Raw genomic sequence first — 27,882 nt, 5'->3', positions numbered from 1 at the left:
TACTCATAAAACAGACTTTAAGGATGTAGTTCAGCCTCACCTTCAATGGTAGCATCACATTTCAATTCAGTATTGTGTAACTTAAATGGTACATGGAGTTTCTTGCATGGAAACTCTGCTAACTTCAATTAGCCACACATCTGCAATTCATCATCTTAAAGAATTGCCTGAGAGGTTAAGTTACTGTAAGTGAATGACTTTTCCATGATTTCATAGCCTGGATATATCATGGGGAAGACTTGAACCAGATGTTTTATAATTCCAAGATCAGTTTTCTATCCTTTTTGGGAGGAGTGGGAGAAGGCATTCAAGATTAAATGACTTGTCCAGGATCATACAGCTTCTAAGTGTCTGAGGTCAGATTAAAATTCAGTTTCTCTGGACTTCAGGGGTGCTGTTTTATCTTTTGAGCCATCTATCTGTCCACCTCTACCTTTTCACCGCACTGCCTCTCTTAATACACCACTTAAAAAAAAATGACCAAAAAGATATGGCCTATTTTCACCTTTTTGTTTGTTTGTTTTGCTTTTTCTTTCTCATGGTTTTTTTTTTTTCCCTTTTGGTCTGATTTTTCTTATACAACATGGCAAATATAAAAATATATTTAAAAGAATTACACATTTTTAACCTATATCAAAATGCTTGCTATGTTGGGGACAGGGGAAGTAAAAGAGAAAGAAAGAAAAAATTTGGAACACAAAGTCTTACAAAAATGAATATTAGAAACTACCTTTCAGTGTATATGGAAAAATAAAATCCTATTGAGAAAAAATAAATTTAAAAAAGTTAAAAATAGAAAAATAAAAGATATGGTCTAAAATGACTAGGTATGGTTTTAAACTATATCTGGTAATTGGCATAGTGAAGTCACCTTAAGGAAACTTTCTACTATTATAAATAGGAACATGGTCAGTAATTTAAAGTTTTCACAAATTCCCAAGGGTTCTGAAAGTTTAAGTAATGACCAACATAGATAAGCCAGTAAATGTCAAAGGTGGTGATTTGAACCCAGGTTTTCCTGACTCAAGACCAACTCCTTGCCTCTGATTCTTGTCAAATATCACATAACACTAACTAAATAGTCTGTTGATTTGACTTCTTCAAATAAATATTAGCAAGACAATAGAATCCAAAGTAACCTTAAAAGTTATCAACACTCTCAACATATGTAAAGACTGATGTGTAGATTGTCTCCAAAATAAACCCATGACCCCATCTTAACATGATCCTCTTTTCTTTCCTTTTTTCTCAGCAAGAGCCAACCACTCGGATCTTAACCATCTTTTCTTCTACTTCCCACTCATTTGTCACAGTCAGCAAAGGAGGAATTCTCAGTTTCTGGGACAATAACTTACAGCTCCAGAAGACATATGAGGTGATGATCCCAATGGGAGAGCTGCAGGGGTGCAAAACCATGTCTAGGATATACATTCCAAAAGAGGATATCTGATGCCTCTTGTAGTAATGGAAATAAAAATTTGAAAGCATTAGGTTTCAGTAGCCAATAGTCCATACAGCAGGCAAGAACAGGTCTGATGACTGTTCTTTCCCAGGCCTTTTGATTACTTGGGAAAGCAATTCATTTGTTATGAAACATAATACTAACATATTTTATAGTGTTAAGGGGAAAAGGAAGGGAATGAGCATTTATTGAGTACCTACTATGTACTAAGTACTATACTTAGTAATTTTGATTCTCACAACAATCTTGTGAAATAGGTGCTATAATTATCCCCATTTTACAGTTATATAACTTACCTGAGGTAAACAGAAATTAAATGACTTGCCCAGAGTAATATAACTAGTGAATGTTTGAAGTTGGTTTTGAAATCAAGACTTCTTAACTCCAGGCTCACTGCTCTATCTGCTGCAGCTATACCGCCTGGTTGACTAAAAACATAAAATAGAATAGTTTTAATTATTGTTGCAAGATTAAGACTACATGAGTTTTTCTCTATTTAGTTTATATGTTTTAAAGGTCATGATTTGACTTCTGATATAGCTAAAGCTACATAATGTTGAAGCAAATTACATTAAAATTCTAATGTATCTAATATATAAAGAATTGTTCCTTTCCAAAGACACACAGCACAGGACCTACTTTCTAAAGATACTCTTTTCACTCCCATTCTGTGATCTTCCTTCTGATGAAAGGAAAAGGAATTTTGTTCCAAGAGGCATTTTTCCATTTAATTTGAGGAAATGCTTCCGAATAATTAGAGTTATCCAAAAGTGAGATATTAGAGGTATTAGGATCCCCCTTATCAGAGGTCTTCAAAGTGAAACTGAATGTGAATGAATGAAGTGAAACATTCTCAGAGATGTTTATGAAGGGCAGGTTTCTTCTCAAGAAGCAGATTTGTCCTAAAAAAACCATTAGTTGAATCCCAGCACTAACATTCTTTGTTCTGAATAAATTGCATTGGAGGATAGACTCTGGTCCTGGAATTGCTTCTGAGGAGCTCAGGGTGGCACCAGAGGCCCACTTTTGAGACCTCTGTCTCCCAGCTTTGTTTTCTAACAGATGTCAGCAGATGCTGTTGAGGCTTCAACAGTAAAGAAGAAGATTAAAATTTGGACAACAGATGCCGTCTACATGCCTAACATTCATAAAATTGCTGTTGCTACAACTGGCAGAAAAATATACTTTTTTGAAGTGTCTCTGGGCCCCATCTTTGAAGATTTCCATCTATTTGGTAGGATTTACAACCCTGAACAGTCTACATTTACAATTTACATTTACAGAACTATTATGTTTATTTAATGCTTTATAGTTCATAGTACAATATCTTTGTGAGGTAAATATCATAAATATATGTAGAATTATGAGGTATTTAAAGTGAGAAATAAGTCATCAGATTCAACTTCATTTTTTATGAAGAAAAGAATGAGGTCTAGAGAATAAGTGGTAGAAATGAGTCAACTTAAAACTTCTGATTATGAATCTTTATTAATCCCATTTAAGAGATAAAAAACTAAAGTTCAAGGATATAGTTACATGACTATATAGTCACATGGCTAGAAGGTGAGAGAGCTAACACACAAAGCCAAATCCCTTAACAAATAATCCCATTTGCCACACAATCCGAAGAATGAGTTTACTATAAACAAATTGAAAAGAACATCATTTGTCATTGAAGAGGCCTGATGAATTGTTGGGTTTTATTTATGTCTAATTATTTTTCCACTTTGAATTTTTTTAGCTATGTGACCTTAGGCAAGTCATTTAATTTCTGTCTACTTCAGATTCCTTATCTGTAAAATGGAGGTTAATTATAACAACTACCTCCCAGAGTTGCTGTGAGGTTAAATTAATATAATAATTGTAAAATGCTTTGCAACTTTAAAGCGCTACATAAATAGTATGTATTTTATATTCAGACAGCTAAGTGACATAGTAGATAGAGCCCTCGGTCTGGAGTCAAGAAGAGCTGAGTGAAAATTCAACCTCTGTTACTTCTTAGCTACGTGACCCTAGACACATCACTTAACGATGAAGTCTCATTTTCAATCTCAAGTCTCAATGAAATTGTCTCAATTTCCTCAGCTGTGAAATGAGCTGGAGAAGGAAATTAGAAACTGCCCCAGTATCTTTACCAAGAAAACACCAAATGGAAGCACAAAGAATCAATCAAAAATAAAAAACAACAAATTATTTGTTTGCTTTAAGCATTGATGGAATCTTCATTTAAGTCAGCCTCCTCCATTTTTACAAATATACATCCATATCTTGGGTTAGTAGAGTCAATCACAACAATAAGACTTAAGGAAGTCAATTACATAACCATATGTATATTTATTAACATTGTTAATCAATGTTAATAATCAATATTTAATAGTATTCAAGAATAAACATGGACAACTTGATGACAAGCTTGTCTTAATAAAAACCAGTCCTTTGATTACTGTTGCCAAGTTTATATATTTCTAGTTAGCACATGGCAGGGCATATATTCCAGTGTAACAATGAAGAAAAACACCATGATGACACATTGGGAAAGTACTTTACTAATTGAATCATCTACTTTATAGATGGGAAAATGTGATCTAGGCTTTATATTATGGGAAAAGATTTAGACTAGGAGTTAAGACATTAATTAGTCTTGTCTCTGATGCTAATGTTCTCTGTAGCCTTGGATAAGTCACTTGTTTGAATTTCAGTCTCCCCAGCTATAAAATGAGGGATTAAGTATGATGACCATTCTTTGAACTTTCTTAGTCAAAACTACCCAATATTGGACTCAAAGACCTTTTGTCCATCATGTTAACTTCAAGCCTATACTACTCTTTCCCTTGATGGACAGTTATCTATGCAAAGAGGTCATTTTTTTTTTACTTTTAACATTTATCTAGCTATCTATCTACATGTAGATACACATACACACACACACATATATGATTATATAGGTATATAATTATAAATATATGTGTGATATAATGTATATCTGTATTTGAGTGTGTGTATATATGCATACACATAACTTGTTTCTCTGTTTCTACAGCCCTGAACTACATTCCAACATCAATGTTCTACTGGTACAACACAGAAGTAAGTATAAGAAATATCTGCTATATAAATTGGATTAGAATGCAACTATGTTGCATCATCTTATGTAATAGTATCTATATATGTTTCAGTGTGAAAATGTTTACTACAAAATTTGTCTGAAGCTTTCAAGGTTATCTTCTGGATATATATATATATATATATATACACATATATATGTATGTATGTATATAATTCAGGATTAAAAAGAGTTCAATTGTGAGTGATAGGTTTTTTGAATCTGTAAGATTCAATATAATATATAATATTCAATATAATATAATAATTCAATAAGATTCAATATAATAAGATCTACAAATTTCTTTTAACAATTATAACCCTAAGAAGACTATGTGATAATAAAATAACTAGACTCTTCAGAACAGAAACTAAAATGATAACTGGAAGCTGAGTGGATGTCTATCAGTTGGAGAATGGCTGAATAAGTTATGGTATATGAATGTTATGGAATATTCTTGTTCTATAAAAAACTATCAGCAGGATGATTTCAGAGAAGCCTGGAGAAACTTACATGAACTGATGCTGAGTGAAATGAGCAGGACCAGGAGATCATTATACATGGCAACAAGAAGATTATATGATGATCAATTCTGAAGAACGTGGCTTTTTTCAACAATGAGATGATTCAAGCCAGTTCCAATGATCTTGTGATAAAGAGAGCCATCTACACTCAGAGAGAGGACTATGGGAACTGAGTGTGGATGACAACATAGCATTTTCACTTTTTGTTTTTGTTTGCTTGCATTTCATTTTCTTTCTCATTTTTTTCCTTTTTGATTTGATTTTTCATGTGCAGCAAGATAATTGTATAAATATGTATACATATATTGGATTTAACATATATATTTTTATTATGTTTAACATATATTGAATTACTTGCCATCTGAGGAGAGGGTTGGGGAAAGTGGGGAAATTGGAACACAAAGTTTTGCAAGAGTTAATGTTCAAAAATTATCCATACATGTGTTTTGAAAATAAAAAGCTTTAATAAAAAAATTTAAAATATAAACTAGGACAATAGTGAAAGTCCCTGCCAATGATCAAATGGTGAATGAACAAATCAAGGAGAAATCTCTGGTCCTGGGATTTGGGAAACCCAGTAGTATTGACTTTCTGAGAAGCTTGGCCGTGGTAAGAACAAACTTAGAGGAAACCAATTATTCCCTGGTGCAAACAACTGAGGAATGCTTTTAATATAAACATGAATTTTTATTCCTTGAATTTCTGGATTTTCTTTGGGAATTGCTTACATAAGAATGGTAAAACCAAGCTCTCAATTTATATTCCTGGGTAGACCTCCTTATAAACCATGAAAGTCTTGGATTGTTGGGTCTGACCCTAGAACAGGTATTATACCTAGAGGGCAATTGTTTTTAAATTCATTTAATTTACTTCTTTTATCAATGAAAATGCATGAATGTTACAACTATCTGGATCTTCTACAAAAGCCTGCTATAGTGGGACATATGGTATGAGGTGACCCTAGGATCCCAAAACCTATGTTAATAGTCTGTCAGGTTTTACTATGCTATAAAGCTTTAAGAATAACCCCAAGAATAGACTGGTTCTGTTAGCTATGCTGGACAGGTTCATTCCTAGGAGAGTAGCGACATGGAGATTTTTTTTGGCCATAGCACTCTAAAACAAAACAATGCAAAGTGGTCATTAGTTCTGTGTGCCTCCCCCCACATCTGCTGTGATAATGGAAGAGTGGAGTTGGGGACAAGACAGAGACTTTTAAACTTTGTGGACTTAAGTACTCTTAAAATATAGAGAACAAGAATAAATCAAATAATAATAAAACAAATAAATGGGAATAAAATGAGGCCTCTTCCATATTCCTTATATGCTGTCTACTGCTGGAATTATCCCAAAGAGGCTACATCTCTTTCTCTCTCTCTCTCTCTCTCTCTCTCTCTCTCTCTCTCTCTCTCTCTCTCTCTCTCTTTTTACTTGACCTATGATAAGGAACTTCCAGAAAAGAACTCAATCAATGAAGTTCAACACCTTTTTGGAAAATTGTAGTTTTAGAAAATTGGCTGGGACCATTGAAAGATTTAAGAGGTTGGCCCAAGGCAAGTCAGTCAGGGCAGATCAGAGTAGGGACTTCAAACCCATGTCTTTCAGAATCTGGGGTCAACTCTCCACCTCGCCATGCTACTACTTAACCCCAATATTCTTAGTAAATTACAGAAAGCAATTATTTTATCCCCTTGCCAAATATTAAACCTCCTAAAAATACTAGTTGGAAAATGATTTTTCCTAGAACAATTTCTATCTGTCTTTCACTGATATCAAATAAAAGATGAGAACAAGAATAATATTTTTTTCGTTGTAGTAAGTTTTTTATCTTTATTTTTAATACGCATTGCTTTATGAATCATGTTAGGAGAGAAAAATCAAATGAAAATGGAAAATCCATGGGAGAGAGAAAAAAACAGATTAAAAAGAAGTGAACATAGCATGTCTTGATTTACATTCAGTCTCCTTAGATCTTTTTTTGGATGCAGATGGCATTTTCTGTTCCAAGTCTATTGGGACGGCTTTGGATTACACAACTGCTAAGAAGAATCAAGCCTTTCATAGTTGATCATCACACATTCTTGCTATTACTGTGTAAAATATTTTTCTGGTTCTGCTTGTTGCACTCAGCATTAGTTCATGTAAATCTTTCCAGGCCTTTCTATAATCATCTTCATTACTTTAATTACTTCAATACTGTTCATTATTTTTTTATAGAGCAATAATATTCCATTACATTTATGTATCATAGCTTGTTCAGCAATTCCCCAATTGATGGGCATCCATTCCATTTCCAATTCTTTGCTACCACAAAAAGAGATGCTACAAACATATTTGTGCATGTGGGTCCTTTTCTCTTCTTTATGATTTCCTTGGGATACAGATCCAGTAATGGCACTGCTGGATCAAAGGTCATGCACAGTTTTATAGCCCTTTGGGCATAATTCCAGATTGCTTTCCAGATTGTTCTTCAAAATGGTTGAATCACTTCACAACTCCATCAACAATGTATTAGTGTCCCAATTTTCCCCATATCCCCTTCAACATTTATCATTATCTTTTCCTGTCATCTTAGCCAATCTGAGAGGTATGAGGTGGTACCTCAGAACTGTTTTAATTTGCATTTCTCTAATTAGTAGTGATTTAGAGCATTTTTCACATAATTATAAATGGTTTTAATTTCATCATCTGAAAATTGTCTGTTCATATCCTTTGACCATTTAGCAGTTGAGGAATGACTTGTATTATTATAAATTTGATACATTTTTTAACATATTTTAAAAATGAGGTCTTTATCAGAAATAGTGGCTGTAAAGATTTTTTCCCCAGCTTTTCCCTTTTAATCTTGTTTCTATTGGTTTTGTTTGTGCAAAACCTTAATGTAATCAAAGTTGTCCATTTTGCCTTTCATAATGTTTAGTTCTTCTTTGGTCATAAATTTCTTCCTTCTCCAAAGATCTGATAAGGTAAATAATCCCTTGTTCTCCTATTCTGCTTATGGTATCATCCTTTATGCCCAAATCATTTTGACCTTATTTTGTTATGGGGTATGAGATTAGGTCTATGCCAATTTTCTGACACTTTATTTTCTAGTTTTTTCTTTGCCAAATTAAAAAATATTAATAATATTATTACTAATCATAATACTTTGTACTTACATGGTACTTTGAAATTCACAATGATCTTAAGCATACATTTTCTAATCTGATCCTCACAACAATGCTTTGAGGTGAATGATATTAGTATCCCTACTTTCTAGAGAAGCCAACTGAGGCTGAGGGGTTATTTATTGGGTCACACAGATAATAAGCCTCTAATGTAGGATTTGATTCTATTCCAACTACAGCATTTTATTCACTACACCATACTACCTCTGAAGTAACTTGCCCAGAGTCACATTGCTAGAAAGTGGTAACACCATTATTTGAACCCAGGTTCTTTTATTCCAAATTTAGAACAATTTCTGCTTCTTACTGTCACTTTTGGTAAATTGTTTAATTTCTCAGGCCCTCAGTTTCCTCATTTACAAGATAAGAAGATTGAACTAGAGGGCCTATGACATCCCTTCTAGCTACATATTATAAAAATGGACTTAACAATAGAAACACAGCTGATAAGAGTCATGAGCAGAATTTGAATCCAGGTCTAACACTACTATGATGCTTCTCAGATGCATGTCCTCTTCTGTCTACCCCTGATAAATGCTGCCCTTTCTTATCTGGTCTTTCTAAATACTCAGAAAAACATCAGCCATCAGATTGACTTTGGTTCCAAATACAATTTGAGATTAAATACCATGGTAAGTTTGAGAATCTCTTTAGGGGATATTTTAAAGAGGAAGATAAGCTAACTATCTGTCAGGAAATTTATATACAATCCTACCTCAGACTCAAGAGAGATGGATTGTAATTCCTCCAAATCCCCTCAAGCCTCACAACCCTGTGGTTTCTAACACTTGTTGATCTCTTTTTCTCTTCTGCCAGTCTGAAGAGAGCTGTTCTGTATTACTATGGGGTGATGATCATGGAGGAGTGAGTATTCTCAAGTTCCTCCATCCCAACAAAAGCTTATATGAAAAGTCCTTATTTGATCAATCTGGGTTCTCTGGAATCTACTTGCAGGTAGGGTATTATAGTTGCATGTGTCATTATAGAAATAATGATCAGCCTCAAATAAAATGTTCAAGGTCAGTGCACAGGTTGAAGGAAAAGGGGAAAGGAAACACAATCAGCACTTGGGTAGACTTTGAAAAGAGATATTGAAGAAGATAAAAGTCTTTAACTTGAGTGATACTGTAGTCACTAAAGTTAAATCCTATTATAAACATAGCAATGAGAAAGTCCCAATATAAAACTCTATAGAAAATAGCACTATGACCCTGAAATCCAGAGAAGAATAGTTAATTTATGATTTTTCAAATGTACATTTGAAAGGAAGTCACAAAATTGACTGGGTGTACAATCCACCCATAGAGACTATACTCATTTAATATTCTCTGCTGAAAATCTGGTTTAAGACAACAGTATGAGTTTCTTCTTGACATCTTAATACAGCAAAGCTTTCATGGAGGTCTTATTAGGAGTGGGTGAATATGGGGGAACAACCCAAATTCATCATGATCATCACAGTACTCTGCACACATTAAGCACTTAATAGTTGTCATATAAATTGTTGCACTGACAGAAGCAAAATCAACTCATCTTTCCATAGTACTCAGAAGTTTTCAAATTGTTTCCCTCAGAGGTACCATGTAAGGTAAGTAATTCAAGTGTAAACAGTTCCCAATGTGGAAAAACTCTTCATCAATGCAAGTCAGCAACTTGAATGTAATGTAGAATCTTAAAGATCTTTGCCTGAGGCACTTAAATGTTAAATGATTTGCACACGGTCTCACAGTTTAAAAGTCTCTGATTTCCAAGCCAATAAGTGTCTATCTAATATATCACACTGTCTCTCAGTATAAGCATTATAATCTTCATTTATAGAGGAGAAAAAGGAAGCTCAAAATAAATTACTTGCTTAGCCACACAAGTAGTCAGTGCTAACTGTGACTGTCACTGAGATTCTCCTTTCCATGAAAGTGCAGTGTCCCATTTAAAATAAAGCTTTTTTCAAAGCAATAATTCATGATGAGTAGCACAAAGATTATCCCTGTTATCACTTATCTGATGACTAGATAAGTGAATTGACTTATCTTTGATCATAACATATAGCTTCAGATCCAGGATTCCTGAGCAAATTCAGAATTTAACACACTATAACCACACTGTCACTCCAAATTATAGATTAACAAAATTAATCCAAATGAATTTTGTATTTTAGTTTTAGGGAAATGATTGTGATCTATTTTGTGTTAATGTGACACTGCTTGTCACCACAATTTGGAATAAACCTATATACATTCCTGTTGTATCATATATCATTCTAGTCTTGAAAATAATCATTTATTTAATCAAGTCAAGCCAAATCATGCCAAAAAATATTTATTAAGTATTTACTATGTGCCAGTCACTGTGGCTAAGCTCAGTGATATAAAGAGAGGCAAGAATAGTTCTTTCATTCAAAGGGCTTACAATCCAAAAGAAGAAACAGCATGAAAAAACAGCTCTGTACAAACAAGATGTATAAAAAGAAATCGGAGGTAGTTTACAGAGGAAAGGTACTAGCATGAAGGGGGATTGGACTAGAGCAATAACTTATGGTCATATTTTCAGAAAGGATAGTGACAGGATTATTTGCTATCTTCTTGAAATGGATATATATATTATTTGGGAAATCAGAGAAACTGTTTTTTAAAACTATATTAATTTAAAGCAACATGATAGGTATTTTAAAGTAGAAAATTTAAAAAAAGTTATACTCTGTGCATTGAAGTTAATTTAAATATAAAGTTCTTTTAATATATATATATATATATATAAATTAAATGTATATACATGTATTTTATTTGCAAGATTTGAGTGTCCATAATATAGAATACATTAATTTCTAAGTGCTACTCTGAAAGAAACCTTAATGCATTTTTAGCTTTTGGATGCCACATTAGGAAAGCTAGATTCATACTCTGTATTTATTGCTATTTCCCACCAGGATATTGGAAATCACTGTCAATTTATAAGTTATAATTATATCCATCGCATACACCAAGATTCAATTTTCCAAATCCAGTATGTCCCAGAAGACCTTTGCATTACATGCGCAGGGAACTCTCAAGCCTCATTGGTAATCATGGATATGGACCAAAAGAGAAAAGCATACACATGGAAGATTAAAAGGGTGAGAGCTTTTTGTCTTCCTTCCCAAGGCAACCTCAAAGTGCCCACCTTAGACTCTGTGGTTCCGGTTTTTTCTCAACTTGGCAAACTAATTTCTCTGTTGCTTACTCTCCAGGGAATAAAATGCTTTGATTTTTCCAAGTCTCTGAATCTCTTGATAAGTGGTGGAGTTGACTGTTGTGTCCGGGTATGGAATCGATTTGTCCCAAGCCTCCCAACAGCCATACTCCGGGGACATTCCTTGCCCATCCTGGGTCTGGCCATCCAAGAACAAAATGGACAGATATTCAGCTACTCTAAGGATACAGTAAGTTGGCTTTGCATTGGTTGTCTCTACCCCCAAACCTACATAATGATCAGGAATGAATGAAATTAAAGGAAAGTAAAACAAGATTCAACCAGGTACTTATTCTTAGCAAAGATAACTCTATCTCAGTTCACCAAAGATCTGGAGACTCACAGTTATCTAAAATAATAGATTAGAAAATTTTATAGCAGGAAGGGACCTTAAAGAGTATATCTCTCATTTCCTAGAGAAGGAAACAAAATCAAAGAGATTAATTGCTTTGTCTAAAGTATTTGCTTGGTGCAGAACTGAAATTAGAGCCTAATTCAATTTTATTTCCACAATATTATTTGGACAAGAATTTAGAGAAGCTGTAGAAGAAATGTGAAGCCAAAACTACAGGATTCATTGTTCATAGCACATCACAATATGTATCTAGTTAACTTTGATGATTTGAATATAGTATTAATTTCTATTGGTACCATTTAAGTGCCTTTCATTCCGTAGGCTACCTCCTCCAAACCCTTATCAACAATTGTAAAACATTGATCATAAGGGGAACCATGGTGGGAATTAATTGATTCAAATCAAAGTGATTCTGCTATTGACAGGGGTTTTGGTGGCAACTTCTTTACAAAGTAAACAATATCTAAAGAATCAGACTCAGAGTCAAAAAGACCTAGGTTCAAGTTCTGCCTTTGACACATTTGATCCTAGACAAATTATTTAAATTCTCAAATCACCAGCAAACTCTCTAATGCTATAAATAGCAGAAAAGTTAGCTTGCTTTGGTAAAGGGAATTTCCTCATCAAAAGCTCCCCAAAGAGGTGAAATTATACATAATAAGTAGCTATCATTTGCCTTTCACTTCAGGGACTGCAAAATGTTTTTCATGCATTATCTCAGGTGATCCTGGAAAAGAACCTTAAAAGGCAAATAAATATTGTTATTGTTGTTATTATTGTTGTTGTTATTTTACAAGTGAGAAAAAGTGATTTAGAAAGGTTTATTGAATTGACCAGTCATACAGAGAGTAAGAGTATGAGGCGGGATAAAGAAAAGATAGTGGAAAGTATCAAGAAAAAAATAGCAGAGTTGATATCAGAACATAATTTCTCTGACTACACATCCAGTTCCTTTTCCACCATTTCTTGTTCCATAGATTACCCTGGGTTTTAATTGCAGTTATTGAGTGAGTTATTCTTTGGAACAAATCATAGTACAGATGCTATATTTGACATTCAAATTGCTGCTTATATTCCTCATATTAAAGTGCTCTGAGATCTTTAGATAATCAAAATCAGTAATTGAGACAAAAGCAAAAATGACAGAAATGAGTAAACAGAGCTTCTGACAGTAGAGTCTTTTTTTTTTTTTCTGTTTAGTGTAAGAATAAAGTAAGTAAGACCACTTAAGGAAGTGGGTTTCTCAAGAGAATAATTTCTACTTCCTATTTTTCTCAGGTGCTAAAGATCTGGGACATGAATTACCACACTTGTCTCTATACTGTGGCACTGAAGTTTCCTCATTCTCAACCTGAGCATGTGTTGGAACAAGGAAGCTTCCCCTTTCTATTTCTCCAGAAGCCTATCCCTCTGATCCTCATCTCCTATACCGACTACATCGGCATGCTGAGATTACCCACGCCTACACATTTAGAGACGAACCACACAGCATCCCACAAGGCTCCATTGTGTGGGGCTGTGTACAATGGCTTCTTCCATCAGGTCAGACATACTCTGAAAGAACCACTAATGATTTCAGATCAAAGGGCTGGGCCCAATAGAAAAAATGTGGAAGGACAGATGTGACCGCCATCTAAGTGTTTTTTGTCTTACTTGATGGTCTTTGCTATAAATGAGTAGTAAGTGTTTGGGTGGATGAAAGATGAAAGAAATCCTATCAAAAAGTACTACTGCAACTTTGAGAAAATCTAAACACAACTTACTTTATATAAGTATGAGGACCCCCAAAAAAGCATATTCAATTCAACAAATATTTATTATTATATGTTAAGTACCTACCATTTTAAGTATCATTATTTATTAAGCATCTGCTTTCACTTAGAAAGAACGTAATAAGTACTAGGAATACATACAATAATGTTAGTTTGGAGTAGGAGGGAAGGAAATAAAATATATACAAATATACACAAGGCCAGGAAATTAAAGAACAAAGAAAAGATCAAAAGGAATACTCTGGGAAGATAATTTCATATCAATATTGAGGGAGATCTTTAGAGGAGAATCTCAGGAATCTATATTTGATCCAGTGCTGTTTAACATATTTATCAAGGCATAGATAGTATACTCATTAATTTGAAGAGGGATATGCAAAATTATCTTCACAGGCCAAGGCATTGAGCTAAATCTATTAAGATGAAATCCATTAGGAACAAATGTAATCTTGCACTTGGTGCAAAAAAAATCAACTTCATAAGTATAAGATGGAGAAAGCATGATTAGACTGCAATTATTCTGAATAAGATTTGGAGGTTTTAATGGATTATAAACTCAATATTTAAGTTAATATAATCTTGGACTACATTAAAAGGAGAATAGGGAAGTGATAGACGTTGGTTAAGAAGGAAACTGATAAACTGGATAATGAAAAGAAGACTACAAGCATGGTGAAGGAAACTGAATCCATGACATATGAGAAGTGATTAAAGAAACTAGCCATTTTCAGACAGGAGAAAAGAAGATTCAGGGAGGATATGGTAACTTCAAGAATTCGAAGAAGTGAGGAAGACCAATTAGATTTCTATCTGGTCCCAGAGGGAATAACTTAGTGAAAGGATGGAAACTACCAAAAAAAAAAAAAAAAAGCCAATTTAAGCTTAGTGTCAGAAAAACAAACAATACCTTTCAAACAATTAGAACTATCTAAAATCAGAATGGGCAGCCTCAAGAGTTAAAAGGTTATCCTTTTTTGGAGGTTTTCAAGCAGAAGCTGGGAAAAACATTTATTGAGCATGTTATAGTGGGACTTTTTCTGTACGGTTTGAACTAAAGGATTTCTTAAGTTCCTTCTAACTCTCATATATTGTGATTCTGTAAAAAGAATAGGCTCAAGTTCTAATTTTCTAGGAATCTATTAAATTTTTCCTCCCTCTTTATCTTATAGCCCCTTAACATCAAGGGAGCTGATGGGAAGTGATTTTTTTTTAGCCTGAGGGAAGGACTAAAACAGCATGGGAGGCAGAAATAATTCAGGATGGAGGAAGCTGGGAACTTATGAACTTTTAGGAAAGACTTGATGAATACAGATGTGCTTCATCAAAAAACCAGTTGCAAGCAAAGGGTACAACTACCCTAAAATGAGTATAATCAAAAGGAATTGTAGTTTTTTCTTAATCTTTGGCTTGATTAAAGAATAATATGAATGACTACGATTTTGCTCTTTCCCTGACTGTTCCTGCCTCACCATTACTGTGTCCTGTGAATTTATCCATTCCTTACTTCCTCTCCTTTGCCTACATCGTTGCTGCCTGTTGAACTGATGTTAAAATTTCTACTCTTTACACCTTATTTATTTGTGAGCTACATTTTGAGAATGGGTTTTGTCTTCAGATAAAAATAAACTGATTTTTATTGCACAGTGTTTGCTACAAATGAGTGGACCACGTAAGTAGAAAGAGAAAAGTGTTATTTTTTCTAAAAGAGGAGCTTAATATGGTACAAGTTATAGAATTGAAATTGTATATATAAGTTAGCATATAAGTCCTTATATATACACAAGTACTCTCATTTCCAAAGGCATTTTGGTGGAATGAACATTTACTCCAATGATGATAGCGTTGTTCAAAAATATGCTTGGAATTTCTATTTGGAAATTGCTTTCTTAGGCTGAGTTACATTACTTAGAATAATAGTAATTCACATTTATACAATACTTTAAAAAAAACAGGCTTGTGATTTCATCAATATAGGTAGGTCTTAGTAAGTAATTCATTTACTAATATAAATTGGCAATTTGCTTTGTGGCTTATAGTGTCAGAAAGTTATCTGAGGTATTGCAAGGTGAAATTTCTTGTTCAAGGTCACACAACCACTACTTGTCAGAGATGGGACTGGAATCCAAATTATCTTGATCCTTAGGTCATCTGTGTCATGCTTTTCTTACCACATATCTGTTAAGGAGTTGGTTAAGGAGTAATGTTCCCATTTTCCCCATAAGGAAACTGAAGATGATGGTAAAGGACTTGAAAGCACATTAGTTAAAAATAAAAATAAGAGCCAGAGTCTAAATCCAGATTTGTTTGTGTTTTTTTGACTCTATAGCCTTAATTAGTGTCAAATCTCCATATTTTGAAAGCAGATTTGATTTTTGGAAATAGTCCAAAGTCATTCAGTTTTATGTTTGATTAAATGAATGATCAATAATATTATATTGGTTAAGTTTTTTGGTTTATTTTTTTAAACCTGCTTCATTATAATGAAACATATATATGGTATGCTAGTATAAGTAATTTGGGCAGTTAAGTTGGCACAGTAGATAGAGTATCAGTTCTGGAGTCAGGACTACTCATCTTCTTAAGTTCAAATCTGACCTTATATAACACTTACTAGTTGTATGATTCCTGAGGAGGTCACTTTAACTCTGACTCAGTTTTCTCATTTGTGAAGCAAGCTGAAAAAAGAAATGGCAAACTACTTGAGAATCTCTTCCAAGAAAACTCAAAAATGGAATCATGAAGAGTTGGACATGACTTAAAAAGACTAAATAATAACAGTAGAGGCCAATGAAGCCAGAGTCATAGGAAAAAAAAAAACACTACACCAAGAATCAAAAAAGATCTGAATATCACCTTTAATAGTCACTATCCATGTGATTCTGGACAAATGATAACTACCTTTGAGTTTGGGCTTCCTTAACAGAGTTTTTGTAAATAAGACATTCTGGAAATCTTTTTGTGGAAGTGGATAAATGTGAGATATTGCTATTATGATATATAACTGAAATAGAAGACAAATAATCACATCTGGAATACTACCTTTAATGAAGAATTTGCCACCACAGGATCTTTGAGAAAGATAATGGTAAATAGTCTGAGGTGACTATTTGAATATGATAATAATGATTTGAATACATAAATTCTGGGAGTTTTCTGAGGGGAAGAAAAAATAAGAGGAAGGAGTCTGGACCTTACTTCAAATATTAATACTGCTATTCACTGCCTGTATGATCTGGACAACCTCCTAGAATCTCAGTTTCCTTGTCTGGAAAAATAGAGATTGGACTAAATGATCTATGAAATAAAAGGCATTATTTAGCTTAATATGGCACATAGATGCTACATTGATGCCAGATGTCAGATAACTAATTATTTACTGCTGAAGACCAACTCTGAGTTCAGAGTCCTACATCTGGAGTCAGGGAGATCCCAGTTCAAATCTGTCCTAAAGCACATACTAACCATGTTACCTGGCTAAGTCATTTAATTTCAGTTGTTCCTTAATCCACTAGAGAAAGAAATGACAAACCACTACAATATCTTCGCCAAGGAAACCCCATGGACAACATTGATGTGCTATGATCCATAGGATTATGAAGAGTTGGACGTAACTGAAACACTGAATATATATATACATATAGTCCTGCAAATGCCAAAGGCATAGATAGGATCTTTTATATGATACTCTGAAAAATCTTATTTGGTTGGTCTCAGTATCTAAAAAGTAGTAAACGCTGTTTTTTGCAAGAAACGGTTTTATGGGAATTAGAGCTTTAAGGAAATTTAGAGCTAATCTTGTCTGATCTCTTTATTTTTATACATAGGTATGTTGAGGTCTAGAGAAAGGAAGGAATATTAAACAGGTAATGAGTAAACAGCAGCAGAATTCAAACCTTCTGATTACAAATCTCTCTTTCTACAACATTCAAAATTTTCACTTGAATTGGTTCTTTGGTTCTTGTTTTTGTTGCCAAAGTTAGTAGTCAACCAGGTGATACAATTAGCTAAAACAAATGTTTACTGAAATGCCATAGTTAAAAAAAAACACACACACACACACACACACACAACCTTGTGGCTCACTCTTCTTTAAATACTTAATGCTAGTTAGTATAAAAAGTAAACAAAATAGAGCTCTTAAATGGAGAGGCACACATGTACAGAGCAGGTATAGCGATGGCACATAGTGGCAGCTAGGTAGAACAATGAATAGGACACTGGACTTGGAGTCAGAAAGACCTCAGTTCAAATCCTGGTTCAGATACATATTAGTTGTGTGACCCTAGGCAAGCCACTTAAACTCTTTCAGCCTCAGTTTTCTTACCTACAAAATAGGTATAATAATAACTCCTATTTCCCAAGGTTGTGTGAGAAGAAATGAAATATTTATAAAGCACTTTGCAAATCTTAAAGCACATAACAAATGCTAACTGTGATTGTTATTGTTATTGCTATGTGTGCAAGGAGGAGCCACTTCCACACCTAATGGTGGCTGCTCTTTACTGAGTATTGAATGTCTTCTGGATGAGTCACTTCACCTGACCTTCATCTTATAAAGTCCTTCTTAAAGTTTTAGGAAGCTTTTAACTTTAAACAATGGAGACTATGGCCAAGTGGCAGAGATGTAATGTCCAGTGACATTACATCTCTGCCACTTGGCCATAGTCTCCATTGTTTCAAGATATGGGCTCATTTGAAATCCTGCTTTTTGATATTGTTATGTTCTTTCAGAAGGAACAGGTGTCTATAACTTAGAACCAATAAGAATTACATCTCAGATGAAATGAAACACTATATGCTGCAGTTTTAGCATCTATGGATAACAAAGATTCTTAAGTGCACATGATTCTCTATAGAGATGTTTATAGGCAGAAAAATAGATATATAGAGATATAAATATAGATACAAATGCACTCAGATCTTGTGTGCATCAGTATATCTGTTTTTTCTCTTAAAGTCTACATATACTATCCTGAAACTGATCCCTTCTTATGCCCTGGAGGTGTCCCCATTATTGAGAGAAAAGGAACCTAGTCAAAATGGGGGAGTTCCATTTCATTTTACACTGTGAAGGGTCCTGTATTAATGCAACTAGAGAACAATAAAGGTGCAATTCCAGGTTCCTCACTTTCATACAGACATTGACAACTTAGAATTATAGTGGAACATGATCAGAATTGTGAAGAACTTCAAATAAATGCCATATTAGTATATATTTTAAAACATGCACATACAAATACACATATATGTACATGAATCTATGTATGTGTATAAGCTTATTAAAAGCTCTTTTTTTAGTAAAACTAAAAATATTAAATATTTTTCTATAAACACCTTTGTACCTACCTGGGAAAAGCTCCTTGAAAAGAATGACAAAAAGGCCTTTCATAGGGAAATGGCTTTAGGGTAATAACCAAACTTAACTCCCTTTTTGTTGCCTTTTCCACCCCTAAAAGTTTGGTTTACTTACCCAATTAAGAGCAAACTCTGCTTTGTTCTTTCCCCAGAAGTAATTAACTTCTATAAACCCCTAAAAAATAAACCCCTAAAGAAAAGTGCCCCTGATTCCACTGTAAAGAAGATAATTTCTACCTCTAATGGAGAAAGGATTCTTGATAAAGATCCCTGGGGAAAATTAATTAATTAAAAAGCCAGATTAAACCTGGAAAGAGTTCCATTAATCTATGGAGGGGACAGAACCTGGAAGAAATGGAATAGTGATTTGGTTACAATTCTAAATGTTCTGAATTTTAAAATGTTAATTCAAACTGAATTTTAGTTTGTTATGATTTTCTTCTAGATTCCTATGGTATCTACAACAGTCTTGAAGCAGAATGGGCATGGGGAATATTAATAATACAAATAATACAGATCAAAAAATACAAACATGCCATTGAAGCAGATTTATCCTCCTTGGCTTTGAAAGAGCTAATCAGTAGAAATTATAGTGAGGTAAATTTCATTTCAACACAGGGACATAGGCTGACAAAGCTATCCAAAAGTGAAATGGGCTATTGCAGGAGGTAGGCAAAAGTGTTTTTAGTTGATCTTGAATAGTCATTTGGGGGAAAGAAATAGGATTCTTGCTTTAAGTAAGGACTAGACTAGAAAACTTTGAAGTTCACTTCTGCCCTTAGAGACACTACAAAATAATATTTCTTTTTCCCAGAAATCTTTCTAGATTACTCTAACCCAAGATGATCTCCCTTAATCCAACTCCCACAGCATCTTTTGCCCAGACATTCATATAATATATTTACATATAACACTGCATAGTTAACTAACCAACTGTAACTATGACATTTCTTGTATCATCCAACTTTTCACATATTTGTAACTTGGTTTTTCAACTATAATGAAGTTTCTTGAAAACAGGAACTGTTTTAAATATTTCTGTACTTCTCATAGCTTTTTAAATGTTAACTAATCCCAGTTCCTCATTTTATAGATAAGGAAACTGAGGCCCAGAATTAACTTGCCCAGGGTCATACAGCTAAGGAAGTAGAAAAGAATAGATTGAAAGTCTGGAGCTCTTATATATAAATCCTATGCTTTTACCATCACACCACACTGCCCCATCCTTAATTGTGCTGCTTTGAAGATGGTAGATATTTAAAGAATGCTTGGTCATAAAATGTTTAAGAGGTGAATCAAAACTTATGTTAAGCAAGAGAAAAGAGATATGTTTTACTTGTATCATTTGGGAACTTTTGTTAGCCTGGTTTTAAAACAGACACAATTTAACAGGAATTTGAAACCAAATTATCTTATGGCAGGTTGTGACAGGATGTCACAACTCCACCATTGCAGTGTGGGATGTCGAGACTGGCATGAAACAATTCATTTTAAACAGCATCCATGGTGAGGAGGAATTAACCTGCATGGCTCTAGATACTTCAGGTAGAAGACTTATCACAGCTGCTAGAAATGGCACTGTCAAGGTATGTGTAAAAACAAATCTGAAGGGTTCTGGCACAACCAAGTTACACCTTTTGACTTTATAGTTTCCATTTGTTTTTGAGTGTGGAGATGCTACTCAAGTATTCTATAAACCTTAGAGAACTATATCAATACTAGTTATTATTATTGTTATTAATTTTTATTATCATTGGACCAATGTTAGTAAGACATTGTCAATGTCTTATAATTGTCAAAAGTAAGGTATCACCCAATGTGAGTTATTCTTAGTTGTCCGGGGCATTGAGAGGTTAGGTTTCTTAATCATAGTCACACAGCTAGCATGTCTCCATGGTCATAATTGAATTCAGGTTTTCCTCATGCCAAGGCACATCTACAAAGCATTATACCATGCCATTTTCCTATTCATTGGGGGGAAAAAAAGAGTGAATATTATGTAACTAGCTCCCAGAAAAGACACTGGAATAATCCACCCAGCAATGGCCATGGAGATGGGCGAAAATAGATCTTAAAACTTATACCCTTTACTCTTACATAAACAGGTCTGGGATATTCAGAGGGGTCACATCTTGCACAAACTAGAGATGGTAGAAGATACAGAAGTCACAGGCGTGGTTGCAGTTCGAAAACATATATTCTTAACAGTGGGATGGAATCGGAAAATCATCCTTTATGATTGCTCAAAACCTGAGGTAAGCTAGCCTAAAGATAAGGGAAGATAGATTGCCCTTGTTCCAAATCATTATTTGGCTGTGGAACTAATCAGATGATAATATATCTTATTAAATGAGAAGTCCTAGATTCTCTTAGTTTCATTTATTCACTTAAAGCTCAGTGGTAGAGACAAAATACAAAGGAAAAACAACTGCTATCTTCTAAGGAATATGAAGATTAATGAAAGTAATAAAGAATATATAAAATATATAAAAATGACAATTACACTTATATGTACAAATAAATTCAAATCAATATGCTAACAACAAAATGATAATTATTCCTATATTTCCTACATTTCTGCATTCCTAAATGAAGGAAATACTAATTCATAGTATGGACCCCCCTCTCTAAACTCCTATAGCATCCCTAGTCTGAACCATTCATATGATGTATCATATTCCTTATTTCTGTGGCATTATCCCTTGAAATCAACAAATATTTATTAAGCAACTACCACTATGACATACTTATGAGTTGAATCTGTAACTAGTTTGAAGCTTCCTAAAGTCAGAATCTATTATTTATTTCTTATTCCCTCACAGCTTTTCAATAGTTTAGAGCAATATTTTTAATTAGCAAGCATTTTTTCAACCCCCCTCCTGCTACTATCCTTCAGAAAACAAGAAAACCCTTTGTTTAAAAAATGCATAGTCAAACCAAAAAAAAAAATTCTATGTGATTATATCCAAAAATGTCTCTCTCTTTCTGCATCTTGAACAGAATCAAGGTTGGTCATTTTATTGATCAGAGTTCTCAAGTTATTCCAAGTTGCTTTTCTTTAGAATATTATTTTATGAATATTTCTGATTCTGCTCATCTCACAATATATCAATTCATACAAACCTATTGTTTTTTTAAGATAATCCAATCTTCACCCCTTTTATAAATGAAAAACAGCATAAAAATTCTGAGGTTTTGAAGTAGGATAACATTTTGAGAAATGCTCTGTTTATTCATCAAGTTCCCACAGAATACAAAGTCATTTAGAAGCTATCCACAGTATATAGAGAGTGAAGAGGTCCATACTTGTCCTTTGAAGGCAAAACAAATATATAATCAGCATAAACATGTTGAGAGAAATATAGTAATTTCAAGAGTCAGCTGAGGGGGAGGAATGAATAGGTGAGGTGGGAGAAATAAACCACTAGATTGCAAAAGGGAAATAAAGTTGATAGTTATGCCACTGGTTTGTCTAATTACTAGCAGTTAGATACACTCTACCCCCAGAGGACACTCACTCGTTGTCAAAGGTGGTCTGTTGAATAAGTTTTGCTGTTAACATTGGAGAGGGGGTACACCAACAGTCTTGTGAGTCCTACAGTTAGCTTATATTAATAGAATTCTTTGATTCTCTCTAGACTTCATATGTTCCTGCAGATATGTCTTGGAAAGGGGGGCAACTACATAAGGAAGATATTTTAGCAGTGGATTATTGTCCTCCTCTTGACCTCCTGGCTACTGCCAGTTTTGATGGAGAAATTATTCTGTGGAATGTGGAAACTCAGCGTCCCCATCACTATGTCAGAAAGGTATCACGTGAAAGGTAAAGATGTTATTTTCAGAGGCAAAAATTGGATGAATAATAAAAACAACTAACATTTACCTAATGTTTTACTATTTACCAAATGTGTTACATAAAGTAAAAATAATAATAAATAGGTAGCATATGGTGCTTTAAGATTTGTAAAGGACTTTATAAATATTCTCATTTTATCTTTTCAACAACCCTGGAGAATAGGTTTTATTATTTCCATTATATAGATGAGGTAACTAAGGCAGAGAAGTTAAGTAACCTGCCCAGGTTCACAAAGCTAGCTAGTCAATGTCTAAAGCCAGTTTAAAAGTAAGTCTTCCTAACTCCAGATCAAGTATTCTATATTTGTGGGATCATCCAGCTGCTGCTCATGTTATTTCATTTGACACATTAATTCTGTGAGATAAGTAATAATAATAGCACTTTAAAATTTAAAAGCATTTCCATGGCAAGAATTCTATGAGGTAGGTGCTTAAAAATTATTCTTCTAGTTTTATCCATGAGAAAACTAAAATTCAGAAAGATAAAGTACCCAAGGGTCACATAGTTGGTAGGTAAATGATAAAGGTGGAATTCAAACTCACCTCTTCTGAGGACAAATCCAAATCACTTTGGAATCTAAGAGGATAGGGTCAGCTATATAAATGTTTTTTTTCCTAAGTTGCAGTATTTGGTGACCAGTGAAATGGAGACCTTATTATTAATAGATTATCTTTTCCATAGTCATTTATTTTTACATAAATCTCAGAAAATGTTGCCTTATACTAAAGATTCATATTAAGTTCTTCTTAAAATATCTTCATAATGGAGGAGATATCCTGTGAGGTTGTTTTTTCCCCATAGTTTGTCATCCTAAAACTCTGACAGGGGGGAGGGGAGAGAGTGAGAGAGAAAGAAAGATAGAGAGGGAAAGAAGAAGGGGGAGAGAAAGAGAAGAGGGAGAAAAGGAGAAGGGGGAGAGAGGGGAAAATGGAGAGAGAGAAGATCAGAGAGATATAATTATGCTAGGCAAAAAAAAAAAAAAAAGGCCATGGTCCCTTACATTTTAGTAAAGGAAAATAATTCATAAAGACAAGGTGGAAAGTAGTTGAGATGGAGCATAACTGTATGAGGGCTAGGAGAAAAGAGAGACTGGAGTTGGATCGTATCAGTGAGTTAGTTGGAAAGGAAATGAGCAGCTTGGTTGGAATTTCTGGTGATATTAAAGTTCTAGGTAAAAACTTACCAATCATCCTGTCAGCTCCTATGTGGTATCATCCTGGGAATAGAGGCAGAGATCCAGTAGAAGGCAATAGTTCAGAAGGTAAGAAAAACCAGAAAGAAATAAGAGAAAATGACTACAATTTGTGATTTGGGGGACCTGCCAATATAGACCAACAAAATGGAAGAGTAGTAATCATGCTTTTTAAAGAGCTGAGCTAGCAGGACAAAGTAGCAAGAGTTCTATACTTGAGGTCAGAAACCTCAGAGAAAATATTGGCTTCAACACTTACTAGCTATGTGATCATGGAAGCCACTTAATCTCTCTATGTCTATTTCTTCCTTTATAAAGCTGGAATAATAATACTGGCACTACTTATTCCATAGAGATGCTGTGAAGAAGGAACTTTACAAAATTTAAACCACTACAAAAATAAGAGCTATCACAGTTACTTACCTGGTAAATAATTTTGTCAAGCAAGTAGTTAAGTACTATCTGTAGTATCTTCCGGAAAGAAAGAAGCTTTCTACCCCCAGATGGCAGGTAGACCAAGACATGTTAAATATGTTAAAGTACAAGTTAAATACAATATATGTATACATAGCCATACAGTTATTTTGCTGCACAAGCAGAATCGGACTCTGAAATAGTGTACAATTAACCTGTGAAGGAAATCAAAAATACAGGCAGACAAAAATAGAGGGATTGGGAATTCTATGTAGTGGTTCACACTCATTTCCCTGAGTTCTTTTGCTGGGTGTAGCTGATTCTATTCATTACTGCTCTATTGGAACTGATTTGGTTCATCTCATTGTTGAAGAGAGCCATATCCATCAGAATTGATCATCATACAGTATTGTTGTTGAAGTATATAATGATCTCCTGATCCTGCTCATTTTACTTAGCATCAGTTCATGTAAGTCTCTCCAGATCTCTCTGAAATCATCCTGTTGGTAATTTCTTACAGAACAATAATATTCCATAACATTCATATACCATAATTCATTCAGCCATTCTCCAGTTGATGTTCAGGAATAGTTCTATTTGTAAGTCTTAGCTAGAAATGTCCAGAAAGTCTTCAATTAAGTAGCAAAGATTCAAATAAGGAAGAAGAATCCAGAGTTAGAAAGGTCCATGAAAATAGGGAGCTGCAGGTGATGCAGTGAATAGAGCACCAGCCATGAAGTCAGGAGGACTTAAGCTCTAATCTGACCTCAGACACTTAACACTTCCTAGCTGTGTGACCCTAGAAGAGTCACTTAACCCCAATTGCCTCAGCAAAATAATAATAATAATAAATAAGGAGTTGTAGGCAAGTAGCTGCTAGGCAAACTAAATCAAAGTTCTATTTTTCTTCCTATAATTATCACTCTAATGTTTCTAAAACCTTTTATTTTTCTTATTTTTAATTTATTGAATAAAACAAGCATTTCCAAAACATAGCATCAAAAATGATTGCACATGAAAATGCAAGTCTACTTTTAATGCATGACTTGCTATTCCAATTATCATGTGATTTTTTCCTTTTTTTCTCCCTCCCACCTTAGAAATGGTTATCATTAGACATAAATAGGTATGTGTATATGTTTGTGCTACATATGTAAAATGATTCTATACATACATATATATATATATATATATAAAGGATATTTTATTTTGACAGAAACTTTTTTCTGTGACTTACTGTTTTTGTTATATGATTTTTATGTTTATGGCTTTCTTAATATTGTACAATATAAGATCTCTGAAATAACTTCAACCTGGTCTTAATTTGTAACTTTTTAAATATGTTCTTTTAATATTCTTTGTTAATATTTTATTTAATATTTTTGCAATATTATTCATCCTTATTTTATTTCTTATTTTGTCACTTCCTTGTTTACATATCAGGACCATATTTGACTCATAGGAGAGTCTTTCCCCATTTTTGCAATTTATTTATGTAATATTAGAAATATTCATTGGATATTTGATAAAAAATTCACTTCTAAATCTGGTTCTTTTTTATTTATTTTTTTTTTTTTGGTGTAGAATTAGAGGATTTTTAGATTTTTTTCATTTTTAAAAATAATTATACTTCATTTTAACATTCTTTTTTTTGAGTTCTCAATTCTCTCCCTTCCTCCAGCCCTTTCCATTCTCATTGAGAAGGCAAGTAATATGATATTATCCTGTGAAGTCATGCAAAACATATCTCTACATTAATCACATTGCAAAAAAAGTAAAAAAAAATTAAGTGGTGCTGTAAGAAATGATGATCAGGTTGATTTTAGAAAAACATGAAAAAACTTGTATGAAATGAGCAGAAAAGAATGTGTTGCATGCAGTATTGTTCAAAGCTTATTGTGCAAAGAATAACTGCAAGTGACAAATCTATTCTGAGTAAATGAACATTAAAATCAATGACTAACAACTTATGAAGAAAAATACTATTCACTTCCAGAGGAAAAAATTGATATGTGGAAGTATGTATTGAATGCTTCCACACATATATCTATACCAAATGTTGGACCTCTCAAAGGTAGTGTTGAAGTGGAAGAAGGAAAATAAAATGAAATAACCTTTAATATAATTGTATCCTTTTCTTTTTTCTTTAATTTCTTTGAAATACAGATAGAGTAGTGATATACATGGGTCAAAAGATATAACCAATTTTGTATTCCTTTGGGCTTTCTGTTCTCCAGTTCACTATTCCATCAATAGTTCATTAATGTCTCTATTTTCCACATCACTTAAAGAATTTCTCACTTTCCTTTTCTCTCACATTAGTTAATCTGATAGCTGTGAGGTGGGAGCTAAGAATTGTTTCAGTTTGCATTTCTATGATCAATTTTGATTTAAAGCATATTTTTCATATTATTGTTGATAGCTTTGATTTCTTCTTCTGAAAATTGTTCACATACTTTGATCATTCATGAATTAGAAAATGGCTTTTTAAATAAATTTTATAAATTTGTCTCAGTTCTCTACATATTTGAGAAATTAAGCCTTTATCAGGAGCTTCTTATTTATTCCCCATTTTCTTGCTTAATTTCTTAAATAGGCTTAATTTCTCAAATATCAAGCCTTTATCAGGAGCTTCTTATTTATTCCCCAATTTCTTGCTTTCCTTTCAATTTTGACTACATTGATTATATTTGTGCAAAAAAAAATTAATCTTATCTAATCAAAATTATCATTTTTAATTCCCATGATGATCTTTATCTCCTTGAGTAAAACAACCGGAAGTCAATGAAACTTTTTCAATAAGGGCATGACTTAGTCAGACATGTGCTCTAAAAATATTGATTTTTCTGACAATGTAGATGATGAATTGGAAAAAGGAAGCTGTAGAGAATCCAGTTAAGAAAGTCTTGTGATAGTTCTGGCAAGAGATGATGATGACTTAGACAAGGGTGGTTGTGATATGAATAAAAGGAGATGGGTGCAAGAAATTCTGGGGGATTAAAAAGACAAGTTTTGATCATTGGATTTATGAGATAAGTAGGAATGAAGAGTAAAGATGAATCCTATATTAAAAGCTTGGGTAACTATTGAAAGTGGTATCTTCAACTAAAGTAGAGAAATTAAAAGGAGATTTATGGGGAAAACAACGAGTTCTAACTTGAACACATTAAGTTCAAGATATCTATAGATCATCTTGGTAGAGATTCTCAGAGGTCACTTAGAAATATGGGACTGGAACTCAGGAATGTGATAAAGGGTGGTTTTGTAGATCTAAACACAAAGATACCGATTTGAATACATGGAAATTGATGAAATCCCCAAGAGTAAGATGGAAAGAGAGAAAAAGGGAAGACCAAGGAAAGAGCCCTGATGTACACACACACACACACACACACACACACACACACACACACAGAATATAAATGGTGATCCTGCAAAAAATATAAATGATGATTCT

At 33.6% G+C, this 27,882-nt stretch overlaps 1 protein-coding gene across 5 annotated transcripts in view; it reads left to right on the top strand.

The window, feature by feature from the left end:
• LOC100932963 (WD repeat-containing protein 49-like) overlaps positions 1 to 27,882 on the top strand; it is a 119,128-nt gene that overhangs the window by 42,312 nt on the left and 48,934 nt on the right. For 3 of the 5 annotated variants that reach the window (XM_031965700.1, XM_031965698.1, XM_031965701.1), the window contains exons 6-15: positions 1,253 to 1,375; positions 2,525 to 2,696; positions 4,503 to 4,549; positions 9,073 to 9,210; positions 11,180 to 11,365; positions 11,480 to 11,671; positions 13,115 to 13,378; positions 20,385 to 20,549; positions 21,069 to 21,218; positions 22,602 to 22,786. In XM_031965700.1, coding sequence (XP_031821560.1) covers positions 1,253 to 1,375; positions 2,525 to 2,696; positions 4,503 to 4,549; positions 9,073 to 9,210; positions 11,180 to 11,365; positions 11,480 to 11,671; positions 13,115 to 13,378; positions 20,385 to 20,549; positions 21,069 to 21,218; positions 22,602 to 22,786 — 1,622 coding nt within the window. Of the gene's footprint in view, positions 1 to 1,252; positions 1,376 to 2,508; positions 2,697 to 4,502; positions 4,550 to 9,072; positions 9,211 to 11,179; positions 11,366 to 11,479; positions 11,672 to 13,114; positions 13,379 to 20,384; positions 20,550 to 21,068; positions 21,219 to 22,601; positions 22,787 to 27,882 lie in introns of those variants that run through there. The other 2 variants (XM_031965702.1, XM_031965699.1) reach the window with 2 other exon arrangements.

This window comes from Sarcophilus harrisii, chromosome 4, assembly GCF_902635505.1.
Source record: "Sarcophilus harrisii chromosome 4, mSarHar1.11, whole genome shotgun sequence".
Classification (NCBI taxonomy): domain Eukaryota; kingdom Metazoa; phylum Chordata; class Mammalia; order Dasyuromorphia; family Dasyuridae; genus Sarcophilus; species Sarcophilus harrisii.
Note: the sequence above shows the minus strand (reverse complement) of the source record. Positions and strands in the feature narration are given on the sequence as shown.